An 18,274-nucleotide genomic window follows, 5' to 3' on the forward strand; every position below is an offset into this window, starting at 1 on the left:
AAACAGAGCTTGGAGTTTAATTTATCAAATAGTCAGCATCCAGGATGAAATCACCCAGAAATCAATAGGAAGATGAGCTTCAAAACGAAGTGCTCGTATGACATTAAGTATGTGACAATCTTTCTTTCTACCCTACCAATTTATTGTGGATTCCTACGCACGAGGCTTCGTGTACGATGCCAACTTCAAGAAGTGATTTTTAAGCACAAGCACTCAGATTCATTGTTACTGCGTAAAGTGCAAACTGAAGCCTGAAAAAATGTTCTAACCTTCGACAAAAAAATATGCAAGTGAGTAGGAGCTTATCTTTTGTCTTTGAGGAGATAAATCCAAATTCAAGTAAGTAGTCACCTACTAGATTAGAATAACTTAGTACCAATAAACGATAATGTCCTATAAAGACTCCATAAATCAGTATGTATCACTCAAAAGCTTTCAAAAATTTTGTGATACTAACTAGAAAATAATATTTTGTTTGTGTAGCGCGGAGACAAATATCACATATCTTCTTAGAAAAGTAGAATATACTAGTTAATTTCACAAATATAATATTTTTGTTATTAAAATTTAATAGATTATTTAAATATGTGTAACAGCTTCAAAACATACATTATTATGAATGGAAGAAGTATAAATGAACAAATAAAAAATAGGGAAAATTGCCAAAACGGAACAAAAATTCAGCATGGTTGTCCCTATGGTATAAAACCATCATTTAGTTGTCCTTTTAGTATAATTTCTTTCATAATCCCGAAACTAACCTTTGATTAATCTAATTAAACACATTAAGCTAATATAATTTAAAATAAATAATAATTAAAAACCTTTAAAAAGGCAAAATAAAAATAAAAACTTTTAATTTTTAAATAAAAATAAACTTTGTAAAACTTAATAAAAATAAAAATAAAAATAAAAATAATTTACAATTTTTTTAAACAAAAAATGTTAAATCAACCTAATAAAAACAGTTTACAAAGTTTTCTTTTTTATAAAAAGTTTAAAATATTTGTAAACTTTTTAATTTTATCAAAAGTTTTAATAAAAATAAAGAAATTTAAAATGTATTTTTATAAAGTTTGTTTAAACTTTTTATTAATAACTTTTTGTAAAGTTTTAATTTTATTTTTATAAAGTTTACAAATTTTATAAAGTTTGTTTAAAATTTTTATTAAACACATTAAACTAAAAGAATTTTTTAGAAATTTAATTTAAAACGTTTTAAAAAAGGAAAATAAAATAAAAAGTTTAATGTTTTTAATAAAAATAGACTTTGTAAAAATAAAAATAATTTACAAATTTTTTAATAAAAAAATAAATAAACTTATTAAAAAACATTTTACAAATTTTTATTTTTATAAAAAATTTAAACGTATTTAATAAAACTTTAATTAAATAAAAAATTTAAACTTTATAAAAATAAAAAATAAAACTTTACAAAACAAATTTCATAAAAAATTTAAACTAAATTTATAAAAAACATTTTACAAAGTTTTATTTTTATAAAAAGTTTAAAACGGTTATAACCTTTTTAATTTTATCTAACTTTTTAATAAAAATAGAACTTTTAAAAATGTTTTTAATAAAACTTTTAATAAAAATAAAATTTGTAAACTTTATAAAAATAAAAATAAAATTTACAAATAATTGCAAATAATTTCAAAACACCACATGTTGTATAGATATGTATCATAGAGAACAAGAATTTGTGAAAAAAAAATCAAAAGAAAACTATGGAAAACCATAGATTAATGAAGAAGACAAGAGAGAATCATTTTTTAAAAACTTTTGACAAGTAAAGTCGAAAATAACACGTTTTAGGAAGTTAGAATATTTTTAGGAGATTTTTAGAATATTTCCTTAATTGAAATTTTCATTAATTTTCGAAAAAGTCAGATAATCCTATCCGTAGAAGGCGTCTTCTAAAAGTTTAGAAGATTGACAAAAATCTAGAACATGCTTTCTACTTTTAGTAGACGGAATAGTACATTTTAAAAAATACATTCCGCGAAATTTAGAATACTTAATAAAACTAGAAGATGCTTCCGGACGAAAAGTAGATAGCTTTAAAATTAGTAGAATGCGCATTCCACTTTTTTAAAAAATTAGTAAATAGTAGAATGTACGTTCTAAAAATAGTAGATGAACGTGTTTATTTTAGAAATCGCTTTCTACTATACCATTTTCCGTAGAAGGCACATTCTACCTTTAGTAGAACGTATTTTCAAATTTTTATTTATTAACTTTTTGAAAAAATAAAAAATACCAGCTTGTGTATATAGGTGTTTTATTAATTTTTTATATTTTTAATATTTTTTTGATTCACAAAAGTATTTTTTTCATTAGTTTTCAGAAATACAAAGGGTAAAAAGAAAAAAAATTGGACAAAAATGAATTTATACCAAAGGGACAACACCCTTATTTTTTTTGTTCTCTATTGGCAATTTTCCCTAAAAAATATTCTTCTATGAAACTGAGGGAATATTTATTATAACACCTAAAATAATGTTGAAGAATTAATTTAAGAAACCAGACTGTTTTAAAATCTAAAGATGAATATACATTAAAGTACAACTAGTTGGAGTAACTTGGGTCGGTTTAGTTGTATTTGCAAAGTTAAGTCACCTCATTAGTTTAAGGGACAATTATATTAGTCACTAACAAATTATTCCAACTATAATTATTAAGTCAGAAAGTAGTTAGCCAGTAGTTTAAATGTATGACTGGTTTCTCCGCTAACAACAGCAAAAGATTCTCCGCTATCATCCGCAAACGTAGCTTTTGCGATTGTTAGCATTTTTAATAATCACGGAAAACGCGATAAATCGCTTCAAACAGCTCTAAACTTCTTAAACTCAAAAGATGGTTCTATCTAGAGTTTTCTGTTTCGGGTGGTTGTGGAAGACTACTTTTTTTAAAAGAAAAAGAAAATAATATAAAAATAAAAATAAGAATATTCAATAAAAAAAATTAAATTGAAATAACAGAAATGCTAATATATATATATATATATAAAATAAAAAAATTTACAATTTAAAAAAAATTCAATAGTACAATTTTATAAATATAATTTTATATTTGTTATAGTATTATGATTTTAATAGTTTTATAATTACATAAAATGTAAATGTTGTTAATTTTAATATTTAACTCCTGCTGTATTTGATAATTAACCAGTCATAAATATCCTGCAAACTAGTCAAATTCTAATTGTTGTACCAGTCGTGCAAATCTCTTTAAAAGGTTTAAAGGCGCAACCTTCTGTATCTGCAAACGTTCGCAACTGCTGCGGTTACACCAATCGGGTCCTAAATTAAATGTGCCTCTGTCTTGGATCAATGGCTACCAAATGATGGTGTATACTACAATAAGCCAACTTAATGACTAAAATGGCATTTTATCAACGACTATGGGATTAAATATTTCCAAAATTAATTACAAAACGTATACTAAGATTTGGGTTTATTTTCCACCAACATTTAAACTATAAAAATTAGAACAAAATAAAAAACAACTGTATTTAAACGTAAGATACTCAAATATTTATATTAGGCGTCTAGCTAAGATAAATATCCACAATGAAAGTTAGAATTCGATTTCCGTATATACAAGAAACGTTTCAAGATCATATACTTTAAGGATTTGAATGGTGACCAAGGAATGAAATGGAACATTGTATTCTTTATCATTCCTAAAAAGAATCTGCCATTCACAAGGAATGGTTTTTTCTTTTTATTTCTCCTCATTCCTCTTTTGTAGAGAAATATATAGTAAAATCATTCCTTATTAAATTTGATAAAGAACAAACATTCATTTTAGAGCAGTAGGAGCCTTTTTGGTGGCACAGATAACCCCCTCCTCTCTCTCTCTTAATCCTCTGTCTTCTCTCTTGGTCTCCTCCGCCTGCTCTCTCCGTCGCCGACTCCGGCTGCTTCCATAGAGCCGGAGTCGATTTTGTTTTCTGTTTATCGATCTTTCTAGGCAGAGTGGTTTTTGTTCCTTTCCCTTCAGATTGGGTTATTGTTGAAACCTTTTGTTAGTTAGAATGAGTTGCATGCGAATTTTGAGCTCTCTTTGACTCACTTCTGGTCTCGATCTTAAGCTCTCTTGATCTTCAGGATAGTTTATTCCGGTTTGTGAGTTGTCTCGCTCCTTGTCATCAACTTTAAGATTTGATCGAGATCTATCCTTCCGTATGGTTTCAGCTGTGGCGTTTCGTGGATTCCTCTCCGTCATCGTCCTTCCGATTGAAGACTTTCGAACTGATCTTGTTCTGTCTCCTGGATCTGAAGCTTGTTCTCTAATTCGTCTGGGCTATTCATCATAGGAGGAGTCACAAGCCAGAGGTTTATAGTCATGTTCGACTTCCTCGCCTTGTCTCGTTTCAAAGAAGCTCTTTCAATTCTGCATGTTTTCTTTGTTCTGTGTTTTGTGAAGGTTTCATTTAGTCTGTCACTCTTGCCTTCTTAGTTAGATCGATTAGTTTAGTTATCCCAAGTGTGGGCTGTTGTTTCCGGAAACCTTTGGTCTGGTTTGTCGGACTGTTCTTCCCGGGATTCGTCGTAATCGCCGGTCTATGTATTTGTGTTTCTTAATCTTAATGATAATAGTGTTTAAAAAAACAAACATTCATTTTCATTCCTACTATTTTATTCCTATAAATTTCTATCTTATTCGTTCCTCATGTCTTCAAAAATATCACCAAGTCGGAACCTAAGTTTAAGGCCCGTAGTGTCTTAAATTAAATTTCTTCCAATCTGCACGTTTACGTTTGAAGCTATTTGCATTAGAAGGGCAAGAAATATTTTGTTAAGACAGTTTTAATGATTTTGATTTGGAAATAAACTAAAATATTTCTATACGCATATAATCATCATAAAACATGTCCAAAATAATGTGAATATATATATATATATATAAATTTTAGTTGTTGAAATTTGAAGTCAACAATATTATTTATAAGAACATCTCGAAAAACAACTTCATTTTTAAGTCCGCAAAACTTCAAATTTTAAGTTTACAAGTGCTATTCTTCGAAAAATAAATTTCAAATAAAACTTTAAAAATTTTACATTTTACAGTATAATCCTTCTTATTGATAAAAATTAACAAAATCATAAATCTTTCGTTTAGCGATTGACCATATAATAAAAAATATTATACAAACAAGTAAGACAATAAATTTAGTAGATTATTACATGTATTTTGAAATGATCTTTTTACTTTTATTTATAATTACAAGCTAAAATTTTTTGAAGTTATATATTTTTGTTAGTTGATGTGATAATTTTGTTTTCATATAGTTCTATATTTTATTTTCGCTTTAAAATATGAGTGTTACTGCTGCTCTCTTGAGAGGATGTGATTGGGGTGACAGCATGATTCATCATATCATTATCAATGCCGTCCAAAACCTGAGTGTTACTAGGACTCTCTCGAGAGGATATGATTTTGGTCGCATCATCATTCAACATATCATCCCCATTGGATTCTAAAACAAGATTGTTACTTGGTCAGATATGATTGATCAGATGGCAGCATCATTTTTCGATTTGCTTGTACCCTCTGAATGAATTTCTTTTTTTTTTCAGATTCTCTATGAAAAAAATGGTGAAGGAAGGTTATTAATAAGTTGTTATTCACAATAAACCAAAACTGAACACAACTTATGTGTGAGAAAATACCATTTGTGTGTGAATCCAACCACCATCTTGCCACTCCGTTGATGGCCTAAGTTTAGAGTTTTAAAAACCGCATTTTTTTGTGGCCATGAAACACACTGAGTATTGGTTACCAGAGAGAATTTCCCTCACTTGACCTTAACGCCACTTATAGCCAACAAAATCTTCAACAATGTCTAGCAATATATTCTTTGCAAAACAAAAATGGAGGAGAACATGGCCTGATTTTGCAATATTCAACTGTTATAATTGTTGCTTATGCTTCATCATCATTGAAACGTTGTAACTAGCTAGTTTTTTTCATTATAAATTTTCTTTTACAATCCACTTCAATCTCTTTAGTTACTATTTATGTGACCTAGATATCTTTCATTTTACTGATCTTAGAGCATGCCCATTAGCGGTTGTAAAGGGGTTCATGGGCTCGGGTTCATAGGGCCGGAAGAGAAAAAAAAAAGAAAAATGGGCTAATTTTGGTGACCCGACTCTTAGCGGTGATCCGTCCGTATCCGAGTTCAAGGCACGTGTCGCGGTGAGATTGGGCCCGTGTTTTCGAGTTGAAGCGGAGTAATTCGCGAAACCTTTCATTTTCTTTTATTCCGCAAAAGCTAGGGTTTCTTTCTCCTCTAGGCGATTCAGAGGCGATTCTCGTGCGACGCCGATTCCCGGAGCTTTTCACCATCAAATCGACGACGAACGGTTTCCTCCACGAGCTCAGGTTAGTATCTAGTAGATTCGCTGTTATTTTGAAGCATTTTGGACAGGGAAGGGTTGTCGGCGATTCTTAATCGATTTAGGGTTTTCGTAGTAGGGTTCAAAATCGTGTTGGGGCTTTCAATTAATCTTCATGCGGGGTTGTATTAACCGAGTTTTGGTTGGTTTGTCTGGGATTCAAAATTGATTTGGGGATTTAGGGTTAGGGTTCGAAATTGATAAAGGGTTACGGTTCTTTATCCATTATATGGGTCTCGTTTAAGGGTTTTTAATCGTCATGACGGGTTGATCTCATATTTTTCTATATACTTTGATGACTTTGATGACTTTGATGACTTTTCTTATTTTTTTTGTGTCTGCTACAGATGGATCCCGCAGCTGAGAGAAGAGACATGAAGAGGAACATTGAGTACAACAACAGCTTGCAATATGTGGCTGATTCGGAGTACGGGATACCGACAAGGTGTTACTGTGGTGGGAGAATGATTGACGAGGTTCAGGGGAAGGAGGAGAGAGACACTCTTCCTGGGAAGCGCTTCTTCACATGCATAAACTACCAGGTAATAATCTTTGTTTCTGTTTATTTCTGTTCTTTTTGTTACTGATTTTGATGAATTGTATTTTTGTATGGTTTAACCAAGGCTGATGGACTCCATTATCGTCAGCCTTGGGTTCATGGTGTCCAGGAGGAGATCGAGAAGTTCACTAACCGCCTGGAGGCGGCTGAGAAGGTGATCAAGGAGGTGCCCATCCTCAATCAACAGATTGAGTCACTTGAGGTAATCTCTTCTCTCTTCATTGCATTGCTTATCTGTTTTGGTGTTTCATTAGTTTAGTGAAGAAAATGTATTAACTCATTTGTCTTTTTGTTGTTTACATGTCCAGGAACAGGTTAAGAGGCTCTCTGGCCAGGTGGATGTTCTCAGTGTGAAGGTCGCTGACCTGGAGATGGTCTGCTTCGATTGAAAAGCAAAGGTAAGACTCAACTCTCGATTAGTGTTTGTGTTTGTTCGATTCCTGGAATTGTGTTTTTTTTTTTTGAATATGTTAAGCGTATATAAACTGAACTACAAGTAGTTCAGTTTATAAACTATAAACTACAAGCTTAAAGTATAACTAAACTACAACTACAAGCTTAAAGTATAACTAGACCTACAACTAGAAGCTTATTAAAATCGATCATAAATTCTATCTGTTTGTTGGTTGGTTGCTGTGGTGTGATTAATATGGAATTGTACTGAGCTGTAAAAAATTGTTTGCACTGATTTGATAGTTAGAGTTTAATGAAGTTGTTGTGTGATCAATGTTTGGTAGTTAGAGATAAATGTAGTAGCAAATAGTAGTTTAAAAAGATAGCAAATCCACTTCTAAAACACACACATACCAAACCGAAACAAGAATGGAACCTTTTCCCCAAAACCCCCAAACCTCTCCCGTTAATCAAAGACGCAAGTGGTCAACCAAAGAAGACGTTGTGCTCATCAGTGCTTGGTTGAACACCAGCAAGGATGCAATCGTCGGTACTGACCAGAAGGCTGGAGCTTTTTGGAAGAGAATTGTGGACTACGTGAACGCCAGCCCTCAGCTCAGTGGCGGCGTCCCTAGAGAGTGGAGTCAGTGTAAGCAGAGGTGGGGAAGAATCAATGAGCAGGTGTGCAAGTTTGTGGGCTGCTATGAAGCAGCAGTGAGGGAGCAAGCGAGTGGCCAAAACGAGAATGATGTCATGAAGGCTGCCCATGACATCTTCTTCAATGACATTGGCATCAAGTTCACACTTGAACATTGTTGGAGGGAACTTCGGTTCGATCAGAAATGGAAATCACTTGGTGTTCCCAAAGAAGGTCCCAAGGAGAAAAGGAAGGAAGCTGCGGAGGTGGTGGCTGAGGAGGAAGGTGCGGAGGTTCGGCCTCCTGGTGTCAAGGCTTGCAAAGCAGCCAAACGCAAGAGGCAAGGTTATGATGAGATACATGCCATGCTTGCTGTGAAGAAGGAGATACAGCAACAGAAACTGCTAGAGCGTCTCCTTGCCAAAGACCCTACCCATCTAACTGCAAGCGAAATCACCCTCATGGAGAAACTCATTTCTGAAATGATTTGAGATGGGTAATATGATAGCTTAAGTTGTTCGTTTGATTGCTATTGTGGTTCATTTGGATAATATGATAGCTTAAGTTGTTCATTTGGTTGCTTGATCTCGTTGTTCATTTGGTTTGCTTGATCTTGTGGTTCATTTGGTTGGTTGATCTCGTGGTTCATATGTACTTAATGTTGGTTGCTTGCTGTTGTGCTCATGAGTATATAATTTTGTTTTCTTTTGTCTTGCAGGTCACGGGCTGCAGTTGAAGTTGTATGGCAGGAAGGGAATGCACATGTTTATTAGCTTTATGGTTGTTGTGTTTCATGGGAAAGTGTAGTATTTTGTTTCTTTCTACACTTCATTTCAATTAACTTGTCTTGTTTCTTTGTACTTTGTACTTGTTTGGTTGCTCACGGGTAGCAACCACATGATTAGAACTTGTATCGGCTATGTACTGAATCTGCCAACTCTATATATAATAATGTATTTTGTAAGCTTAGTCCGGAGACGTTATCGCATACATAGGAGTAGGAAACCAGTGTACTTAAATATATCATAATAATAGTAGTAGTATATAAAGCTTGATCTGGGGATCTTACTCTATAAGTGATAGAATTTGAGGTGCAAGGCATTCCAGCAGTTGGGTTGGACCTTGCCGTCGTTGTCTTCAAGCTTATAGGCTCCTGCCCCTTGCACCTCTATTACCTTATAGGGACCTTCCCATCCAGGAGCGAGTTTTCCGGCTGATTTATCCCTTGTGTGGTCACAGACTCGCCTTAGGACCCAGTCCCCTTTCTGGAAGGTTCTGGATCTGACCTTTTTGTTGTAGCTCTTGGCGACTTTCAATTGGTAGTATGCATTTCTAAGGCGGTCTGCCTCCCTCTTTTCGTCGAGTAGGTCTAGACTCAGGGACATTAGCTCGTTATTCTCCTCCTGGAAAAGGAGTTCAGAAACCGTGGTCCTTACGTGCACCTCTGTGGGTATCAACGCATCAGCACCATAGACAAGGGAGAAGGGAGTCTCCTGGGTAGCCGTCTTCGGGGTTGTCCGATAGGCCCAGAGTACTCCGTGTAGCTCTTCTGCCCATCGCCCGTGGGCGTCTTCTGGGCGTTTCTTGAGCATGTTCACCACTGTCTTGTTAGTGGATTCGGCTTGGCCGTTAGATTGAGGGTGTCGTGGTGCTGAGCAGGAGAGCTTGATGTTCCAGTCCTTGCAGAACTTTCGGAAGTTGTAGCTTGTGAACTGGGGTCCGTTATCTGTGACGATCTCATGGGGAGTTCCAAAGCGTGTGATCACGTTAGTCCATAGGAATTTCCTGATTTGGAGATCCGTTATCTAGGCTAGTGCTTCAGCTTCCACCCACTTTGTGAAATAGTCTGTCACGACTAGGAGAAAGATCTGTTGCCCCGGTGCCATAGGGAATTTCCCTACGATGTCCATGCCCCACTTTCGGAAGAGCCAAGGAGAACTTAGCGATTTGAGGTTCTCTGGTGGAAGCTTGGAGATTGGCGCGTGCTTCTGGCATTGGCTACAGAGCTTGGCTTGTTTGAGGGAGTCCCTCGCCATGGTCGGCCAGTAGTATCCAGCCCTTCTGGCTCTGAGTACCAGGCTCCGACCACTAGAGTGGGAACCACATCGTAGATAGGGTCCTGAAAAGGATCTTCGGTATAGTTTTCCCTCAGAAAAGCAATACCTTGCAGCTTGGCGCCTTATCTTCCGACTTTCGTCTGGATCTTAAGGCAAGGTGTCGTACCTTAGGTAGTTGGTGATGGACGTTATCCAGGTCTCTCCTTCGTCTACCACAGATACTTCTTCAGGTTCCGTCTTCTTTTCGGTCGCGGGCCACTGGAGTACCAGTAGTGGGATGCTCATATGACTTGTAATTTCTAGGGCGGACCCTAGGTTAGCTAGAGCGTCAGCTTGGGAGTTGTACTCCCTAGGAATCTGGGTGAGCTTACAATGTCGGAACCTGTCGAGTAGTCGCTTAGCCACAGATAGGTATCTAATCATACTCGGATCTTTCGCCTGATAGTCTCCTTGGACTTGGCTTATGATCAGTTGTGAGTCGCTGAAGACCTGGATATCTTCCACCCCCATATGTTTGGCGAGTGTCAACCCTGCTATTAGAGCTTCATACTCAGCTTCGTTGTTCGTTGCTTTGAAGTTGCAACGTACGGCCCTTGAGGCTGATTCCCCCATGGGGGAAGTTAGGACCAGTCCCACGCCTGCGCCCCTTACGTTACTAGATCCATCAACGTACAATGTCCATTCGCCTTTCTCCCCTTCGCTATCATGAAGCTTTACCTCTTGTTGCAGAGCTGGAAGCATGGCAGGAGAGAATTCAGCTACGAAATCTGCCAGGACTTGCGATTTGATGGCTGTTGCAGGCCGAAAGATCACGTCGTATTCCCCCAGCTCTATAGCCCATTTTGCTAGTCGTCCAGAAGTAGGGGCGTAGCTTTCACGCAGCATTAACTAAGGCAAGGGCCAGCTTCTCGAGGTGACTATAGCGGGTTTCCGCGTCTAGTAAAGATTTGCTCACGTAGTAGATAGGACGCTGTTTTCTTCCTTCTTCCCTTACTAGGACCACACTGACCGCGTGTTCAGATACCGCCAAATAGAGCAGTAGGACCTCACCTTCCAAGGGTTTTGAGAGGAGAGGTGGAGTAGTGAGATAGGCCTTGAGATCGGATAGGGCTTGCTCACATTTCTCGGTCCATTGGAAGTCCTTGGTGTCCTTCAGGATTTCGAAGAAGGCATGCGACTTGTCGGATAGCCTGGAGATGAACCTGCTCAAGGCGGCCATCCTTCCTGTCAATCTTTGCACCTCCTTGACGTTGCGAGGGGAAGGTATCACCTGGATCACTCTCACCTGTTCTGGGTTTGCTTCAATGCCCCTGTGGGTGACTATGTACCCTAGGAACTTTCCAGAGCTTACTCCGAACGAGCACTTTGAAGGGTTTAGCTTCATGTTGTACCTCCTGAGAGTGGTGAAGGCTTGTTGAAGGTGTGAGATATGGTCTTCGGTGTCTAGGGACTTTACCAATATGTCATCAATGTAGACTTTCATGGTCTGCCCTATCTGATCGGCGAACATCATGTTGACAAGCCTTTGGTAGGTTGAGCCGGCGTTCTTCAATCTGAAAGGCATAACCTTGTAACAGTAGATACCCCTTGAGGTCATGAATGAGGTCTTCTCTTGATCGTCAGGGTGCATTAGGATCTGGTTATACCCAGAGAACGCATCCATGAAACTCATCAGCTCATGACCAGCCGTTTCGTCGACTAGCTTGTCGATGTGAGGCAAATGGAAAGGATCTTTAGGACATGACTTATTAAGGTCTGTGAAATCGATACAGACTCTCCACTTCCCATTCTTCTTCCTGATGACTACCACATTGGCTAGCCATTCCGGGTATTGCACCTCTCGTATGAATCCAGCATCTAGTAGGTTCTTGACCTCTTCGTTGATTATCTCGTCCCTTTCAGGAGCGAATTTTCTCCTCTTCTGTCTGACAGGAGAATGCATAGGGTCCACCTTGAGTTGATGCATGATAACATCGGGATCAATTCCAGGCATGCCTTCATTAGACCAGGCAAAGTAATCGGAGTTGGATCTTGGGAAATCGACCAGTCTCCTTCTCAAACCTTCTGAGTGCTTGGAGCCTATCTTTAGGTTTCGGCTCGAGTTCCCTTCCGTGAGCGGGACCTCATCCATTTCTTCCACTTCCGGCTCTTCGGTATGTGGGGCCGTAAGCTTCTTCTGTAATTGCTATAAGACCTGACTCTTTCCCTTAAGGGTAGTCTGATAGCAAGACCTAGCATTCTCTTGATATCCCTTGACCGCTTTGATGCCCCAAGGGGTTGGGAACTTGACCATCTGGTGCAAAGTTGAAGGTACGGCTCCCATGTCATGAATCCAAGGCCTTTCCAATATCACATTGTATGATGAGGGGCAGTCGACGACCAGGAACTTCGTGGCTTGGTTTACCCCTTCGGCATACACGGGAAGAAGGACATCTCCTAAGGTTTGTTTGACTTCTCCACTGAAGCCTATGAGGGGAGTTGCCTTTCTGGTTAGAGCTGTAGGTTCCAAACCCAGGTCGGCGAAGGCCGAATGAAAGATTATGTTGCTGGAGCTCCCATTATCTACCAATATTCGCTTGACCAAGCAGTTTGCTATGGTAAGTGAAATGACGAGAGCGTCATGATGAGGGGTGAGGAACTTCTCCTGCTCCCTTGCAGTGAAACTGATCTCATATGTTCCAAGCAGTAGGCGCTTGGGACCCTCGGCCTCTTGGCCGTTCCTGGCATTGCGAGTACTTCTCTTGGCTGCAGCACTGCTAATTCCGCTTACCTCTGATCCGCCTGTAATGACATGGATCACCCGGTCTTGCTGTGGTGGCAATGCAAGAGCTGCCTCGATAGGGAGACCGGGACCTTCTTTGTTTAGAAGGTTCTTGGCTTTATCCGAGAGGAACTCCCGTAGGTAGCCTTTCTTGAGGAGCTCGGCGACTTCCATCTTCAGGGCTATGCAACCCTGAAGATCCGATGGTGGCTTTTAAGAAGGCCACAGATGCTATATCGGCAAGAAGGGACTCGTCTAGCAGGAATGCTTCGGGTGATGGAGTCGTGACTGTCGGTAACAAGCGTAGGATGATGAGGAGGGGTAGCGATTCCTCTCCATCACGAGGCGGCAAGCCTAGGGAGGTTGTAAGTACGCACTCACAACGACCGTCGTTGACCGGAAATTCGCCCGGAGGATTGTCTGACGTGCTGGCTGATTTGAATGCCAACGTATTTGCGAGGATGCAGGCTCTTCCCTTGGACAAGGATTCCTCTGGGATTATTCAGCAGGTTCAGGGCGAACTCCTTCAGGTGAGATATAAATAGGACCTAGTATTATGAGCCCGCAGTTTATGAGACTTATTTTCCTACGCAGGTCCTCTCTGATTTGCATCATATGAAGGACCGAATAGTGGAGGAGGGTTCGCAATGAATCGAGACGAGGTTTCAGAATTATACCGTCAGTTATCTGAGGAGAAGAGTAGGCGTGTTACGAAGGAACTGGAGTTGAGGGACCTTCAAGCAAAGATTCGGGCCATCGAGGGTTCAGTAGAAATTGCTTCGGCTGAGTCGTTTCAATTCAGCCGAGAGAAGCATGAGTTGGAGGAGACTATCATTGAACTTCGGACGGAGGCGGAGACATTGAATAACGTGATGACCATGGCTGTGAACGGTGCAAAGATCGTCGCCCGTTGGGAAGTAATGAGAGAGTGGCTTAAAGGGCAGGCTCAGACATGGAATTTGCACAAGGAGTTCTCCCAAGTTCTATCGGGATTCAGCACGCATTATCTTTTCCTAATCTTAACCTGGTCTAAAATCTAGGATGTGAGCTTAATACCTCACATTTGACGCCGTCTGTGGGGATGATAATCGAATCACTTACTCTAAACACTTGAGGATGAATCCAACCGATCAGGCTACGAATCCGTCTGACCCTAACCTCCCGATTCAGAGCGGTGGCTCACCAAACGATGGAGACTCTAGTCTCCTAACTCCGGAGCCTCGACGTGGCGACCACCGATCTAGGCAGCAGCCTTTGGCTAGCACTCGAACGAACCAGACTACCACTGGAATAGCTAACCCAAGATCTTCCAGTGGAACTAACTCTGGGCTTCCAGTCACTGAGAATCCTCAGCAGCAAACCGCCCTGAATCAAACGGAGGCTCAACTTTCTGAGATCCGCCGGATGATGATGCAGTTAGTAGACAAAGCTCAAGAGAATGAGCGTACAATGCAACAGCTAGCCATTCGGCAGCAACGATTCGAAGAGATAACTAGATCTCTAACCGCTACAACCCAACCACCGCAACGTCGAGGTCCGGGAGTCACTTTCCGAGATCGATTGACCGACCCCTCGTTCTCCCGAGGACGTCTAGATTTTTCCCTTGATAGCACTGTTCCGGAAGAACGGGGACCTGCTTTTCAGACACCTCATGCTAGGACAGTTCCCGCGTTTAATCCGCCCATCACTAGTGCTATGGAAGTAACGTAGCGACAACCAGCTCTACGCCCAGTCAGATTGCTGACCAGAGCGCTCGCTTGCCACCTCCGCCACCTATTTTCAGGTCCGGAGCAGGAGCATCCATCCCATCCGGGGGTAGAACCTCAGCTTCGGTTTATCAAACCAGAAGTTTGACCCCGAATACGGACGGACATCAAATGGCAGATACCGATAACCCAAGAGCCAGTGAGCGATTTAGCCCACCAGCTGCATGGGAAAATGACCGAACCCGATTCCGTCAGGAACCTGCCCGTCAGATACCTAATAAATGACCCAATTGTCCTTCCTCTAGAGGGGCCTGACGCCATTCGCAAATATATGAAGCAAACTCACGCAGCTCTCCAAAAGGTTAATGCTCAAGTTCATAAGGCAACGAGCTCAGCTCCTGAAATCGAGAGCTTGATTGAAGAAACCCGTGGGACTCTATTCACTGACAGAATTGCCAGCTCTTACATAAGAGACACCCGAAAAATTAGAATCCCCGAATACGATGGGACCTCCGACCCAAAGGCCTATTTGAGAGCCTTCCGATTAGCTGTCGTAAAAGCCCATTTTACGAAAGAAGAATGCGAAGCAGGGTACTGTAGGACATTCGCCGAAAACCTGGTTGGAACAGTCCTCGAGTTGTTCTATGGTCTTGAGCCAGCCTCGATAGACAATTTCGATCAGTTAACCAATGCCTTCATGAAGCAGTACTCGACCCATATCCTGAAGCAAGCATCTGAGGCTGACCTCTGGAAAGTCAGACAAGGAATGGGAGACTGCTACGAGTCTACATCGAGAAATTCAGAGCAGTAAGAACTAAGCTCTCGAACCCCAACGACCAAGTCGCCATCGAGGCTCTTAGAAGAGGTTTATCGTATAAATCGGAATTCTGGTCGGAGCTAACACTCAATCCTCCCCCGACTATCGATGATGCTCTTCATAAAGCCTCCAGATATGTTACCTTGGAGGAAGAAACAGCTGCACTGGATAAACTCCACAAGAAACCTCCAAATATGTTACCAGGGTGTTTGTTTCATAAATTTGCTCACTACCACTCTTCTCTCTATCACTCATCTCTCGAACACCCCTCTTTACTTCAGTCTCTTCTTTACTCAACTCTTTCCTTTACTCTTCTTTACTCTACTTTACTCAACTCTTCTTTACTCTACTGTCAAGACAACTTTGAAGATTACAAGTATCAATCTCTATCTCTCTTTGTCATTTATTACATAGACTACAAGTATCAAGATATCACATTTTATTATATTTTTTTTTTAAAAAGTTATGTTTTGTTATTAAAGTAATGAAGATTTATATTTTTTATTTTATAAAAAATATGTTTCTTATTAGACTAGTGAAGCTTTTAAAAAAAAATATATATGTTTCAAAAAAAGATATGTTTCTTATTAGACTAGTGAAGATTTTATTTTTTTTTCAAAAAAAGATATGTTTCTTATTAGACTAGTGAAGATTTTATTTTTTTTTCAAAAAAAAATATGTTTCTTATTAAACTTGTGAATAATTAAATTTTTTCTTGTATGAAGGAAGAAGTGTTCAAGTGATGTCTTTCTCATCAGATGATGCATCAGATAAACTAATTGAAGATACGTTTGACGAACATGTTGATAATTTTATCGACCAACAAGTTGATAATTTCATCGACCAACAAATTAACAAGCCGAAGAGACGAGCTTATATCGAAAGACATAGGGAGCAAGGCCACAAAGACCTTTGGAATGACTATTTCAGTGAAAATCCTACATACCCACCAGAAATGTTTAGGCGGCGTTTTCGAATGACGAAGCCATTGTTCCTTTCCATTGTCGATCGCCTGAGTAATGAAGTTCCATACTTTCGTCAAAGACGAAATGCTCACGGAAGGTACGGCCTATCTGCACTTCAAAAGTGTACTGCAGCTATACGTATGCTAGCATATGGTCAATCGGGAGATACGTATGACGAATATCTCCGACTTGGTGAGAGTACCGCACTTTTATGTTTGGAGAAGTTCAACGAAGCGATAATACAATTGTTTGGAGATGAGTATCTACGAAAACCTACACCAGCTAATCTTCAACGATTACTCGATATCGGAGAGGTACGCGGATTTCCGGGAATGATAGGCAGCATCGACTGTATGCATTGGGAGTGGAAAAACTGCCCAAGGTCTTGGAGAGGGCAGTACGCACGAGGTCACGGAAAGCCGACCATTGTCTTAGAGGCTGTGGCATCACAGGATCTTTGGATATGGCACGCATTTTTCGGTTTACCAGGTACCCTAAACGATATTAATGTTCTCGATCGGTCACAAGTTTTTTCTGACATTATACAAGGTCGAGCTCCTAAAGTTAATTTCACGGTCAACGGCCACAATTATCGTATGGCGTACTACCTTACAGACGGAATCTATGCGAAATGGTCAACATTTATCCAATCCATTCCACTACCTCAAGGTCTTAAAGCTGAGCTTTTTGCTGAAAAACAAGAATCCGCCAGAAAAGATGTCGAACGTGCTTTCGGAGTTTTGCAATCGAGGTTTGCAATAGTAAAAAATCCTGCACTACTATGGGACAAGGAAAAGATTGGAAAGATTATGAGAACTTGTGTCATACTACACAATATGATAGTAGAGAACGAACGAAACTCATATATTCTGTCTGATACATCTGAGTTCGAGTCGGGAGAGTCAAGCAGGAGTTCACAGGTGGAAATCTCGCAACCTACGGACTCTCCTTCCAACTTCGTTAATAGGCATGGCATTCAAGCTCAAATTCGGGATCAACAAAAACATGATCGTTTGAAAGCCGATTTAGTTGAAAATATATGGCACAAATTTGGTAATCTAGATGAATAATCTTTGTATGTTTTTTAATTTCCATTGTATTAAATAAATTTTTTTTTAAAACAAAATATTATTTTATTCTTATGAACCCCATTTTCGGGTTCACTAATAGAAGAGCAAAATTAATACGGGTTCGTCACTATTCCCGGACCCACCCAAAAACAATAAAAAAATCCCTATGAACCCCCCCCCCCCCCCCCTTGGGGTTCACTAATGGGCATGCTCTTACGAGTCATTTCCACCATCTTCCCTGTGCTAAAACTTTCTTCATTCATTTCCTTCATCTCCAAAGATAAACATATATAAGCTAAAGTGCACAACAAACCGAAATTATAAAAATTTGACATAAAACAAGAAAAAATATCTTTTTTGGCTTTTGACCTATTTAGAGCCGGTCCAATCAGCATGAGGTCTCAATTGGTTTTTTGTCGATTTTAAATATGTCGGGTAGAGAATCTAACTAAACCAAAAACGTATCATTTGGTAGTTACTTTACGATAACACAGTTCCACCATCCATCATTCCCATAAGCACGAAAATGACACCTTCATTCAGACACTCTGGTTGGACCGGCCGGATAAAGTATTGTCCAATAGTTTTGGTGTAAGGAGTTATACCGTATTTATCGAGCAAAGTTTTGTAACAGGCCCGTAGCTCTTTTCCCTTTTATTTCCAACGGATTTTGTTGGAGGATACCTCTAAACCAAGAACCTTTGAACCCTTCTTCTTCAGAAATGACTTCTACTTCGCAACCTTTGGCAATGGGCAATTTTTTTTCGTCTTTCTTGGTTACTCCTTAAAATGAAATAGGAAAGAAATCTCTTCTTCTCAAAAAACCTTAGAAACAAAGAAAAGGAACAAAAATAGTCACACGGCAAACGCTAATCATTAATGTCGTCATTCCTAATAAT

General features: G+C 39.1%; 4 protein-coding genes across 4 annotated transcripts; 3 read left to right on the forward strand and 1 right to left on the reverse strand.

Moving 5' to 3' along the window:
• Positions 1 to 6,080: 6,080 nt before the first annotated feature.
• On the forward strand, positions 6,081 to 8,911 carry LOC130496190 (uncharacterized). The gene is made up of 5 exons (XM_056988040.1): positions 6,081 to 6,396; positions 6,758 to 6,952; positions 7,034 to 7,171; positions 7,284 to 7,367; positions 8,718 to 8,911. The coding sequence occupies exons 2-4, from the start codon at positions 6,758 to 6,760 to the stop codon at positions 7,356 to 7,358; spliced, it is 408 nt and encodes a 135-aa protein (XP_056844020.1). The 5' UTR covers positions 6,081 to 6,396; the 3' UTR covers positions 7,359 to 7,367; positions 8,718 to 8,911.
• LOC130495652 (glutathione S-transferase T3-like) lies at positions 7,792 to 8,490 on the forward strand. The gene has a single exon (XM_056987079.1). It carries the CDS (start codon positions 7,792 to 7,794, stop codon positions 8,488 to 8,490), a length of 699 nt encoding a protein of 232 aa, XP_056843059.1.
• Positions 8,912 to 12,241: 3,330 nt separating the features above from the next.
• LOC130495653 (uncharacterized) lies at positions 12,242 to 12,991 on the reverse strand. Its single transcript, XM_056987080.1, has 2 exons — positions 12,827 to 12,991; positions 12,242 to 12,700 (listed from the first exon to the last, which is right to left on the reverse strand). The coding sequence occupies exons 1-2, from the start codon at positions 12,989 to 12,991 to the stop codon at positions 12,242 to 12,244; spliced, it is 624 nt and encodes a 207-aa protein (XP_056843060.1).
• A 3,091-nt stretch (positions 12,992 to 16,082) lies between these two features.
• LOC108835185 (uncharacterized) lies at positions 16,083 to 17,375 on the forward strand. The gene has a single exon (XM_018608469.2). It carries the CDS (start codon positions 16,083 to 16,085, stop codon positions 17,373 to 17,375), a length of 1,293 nt encoding a protein of 430 aa, XP_018463971.2.
• Positions 17,376 to 18,274: the final 899 nt, after the last annotated feature.

Source organism: Raphanus sativus, chromosome 6 (genome assembly GCF_000801105.2).
Source record: "Raphanus sativus cultivar WK10039 chromosome 6, ASM80110v3, whole genome shotgun sequence".
Classification (NCBI taxonomy): domain Eukaryota; kingdom Viridiplantae; phylum Streptophyta; class Magnoliopsida; order Brassicales; family Brassicaceae; genus Raphanus; species Raphanus sativus.

Coding starts and splice junctions, on each gene's coding strand:
- LOC130496190 (XM_056988040.1), top strand. CDS start 6,758: ATGGATCCCGCAGCTGAGAGAAGAGACATGAAGAGGAACATTGAGTAC. Junction 6,953..7,033: donor TCACATGCATAAACTACCAG/GTAATAATCTTT, acceptor GGTTTAACCAAG/GCTGATGGACTCCATTATCG. Junction 7,172..7,283: donor AACAGATTGAGTCACTTGAG/GTAATCTCTTCT, acceptor GTCCAGGAACAG/GTTAAGAGGCTCTCTGGCCA.
- LOC130495652 (XM_056987079.1), top strand. CDS start 7,792: ATGGAACCTTTTCCCCAAAACCCCCAAACCTCTCCCGTTAATCAAAGA.
- LOC130495653 (XM_056987080.1), bottom strand. CDS start 12,991: ATGGAAGTCGCCGAGCTCCTCAAGAAAGGCTACCTACGGGAGTTCCTC. Junction 12,701..12,826: donor TCATTACAGGCGGATCAGAG/GTAAGCGGAATT, acceptor GCAAGGGAGCAG/GAGAAGTTCCTCACCCCTCA.
- LOC108835185 (XM_018608469.2), top strand. CDS start 16,083: ATGTCTTTCTCATCAGATGATGCATCAGATAAACTAATTGAAGATACG.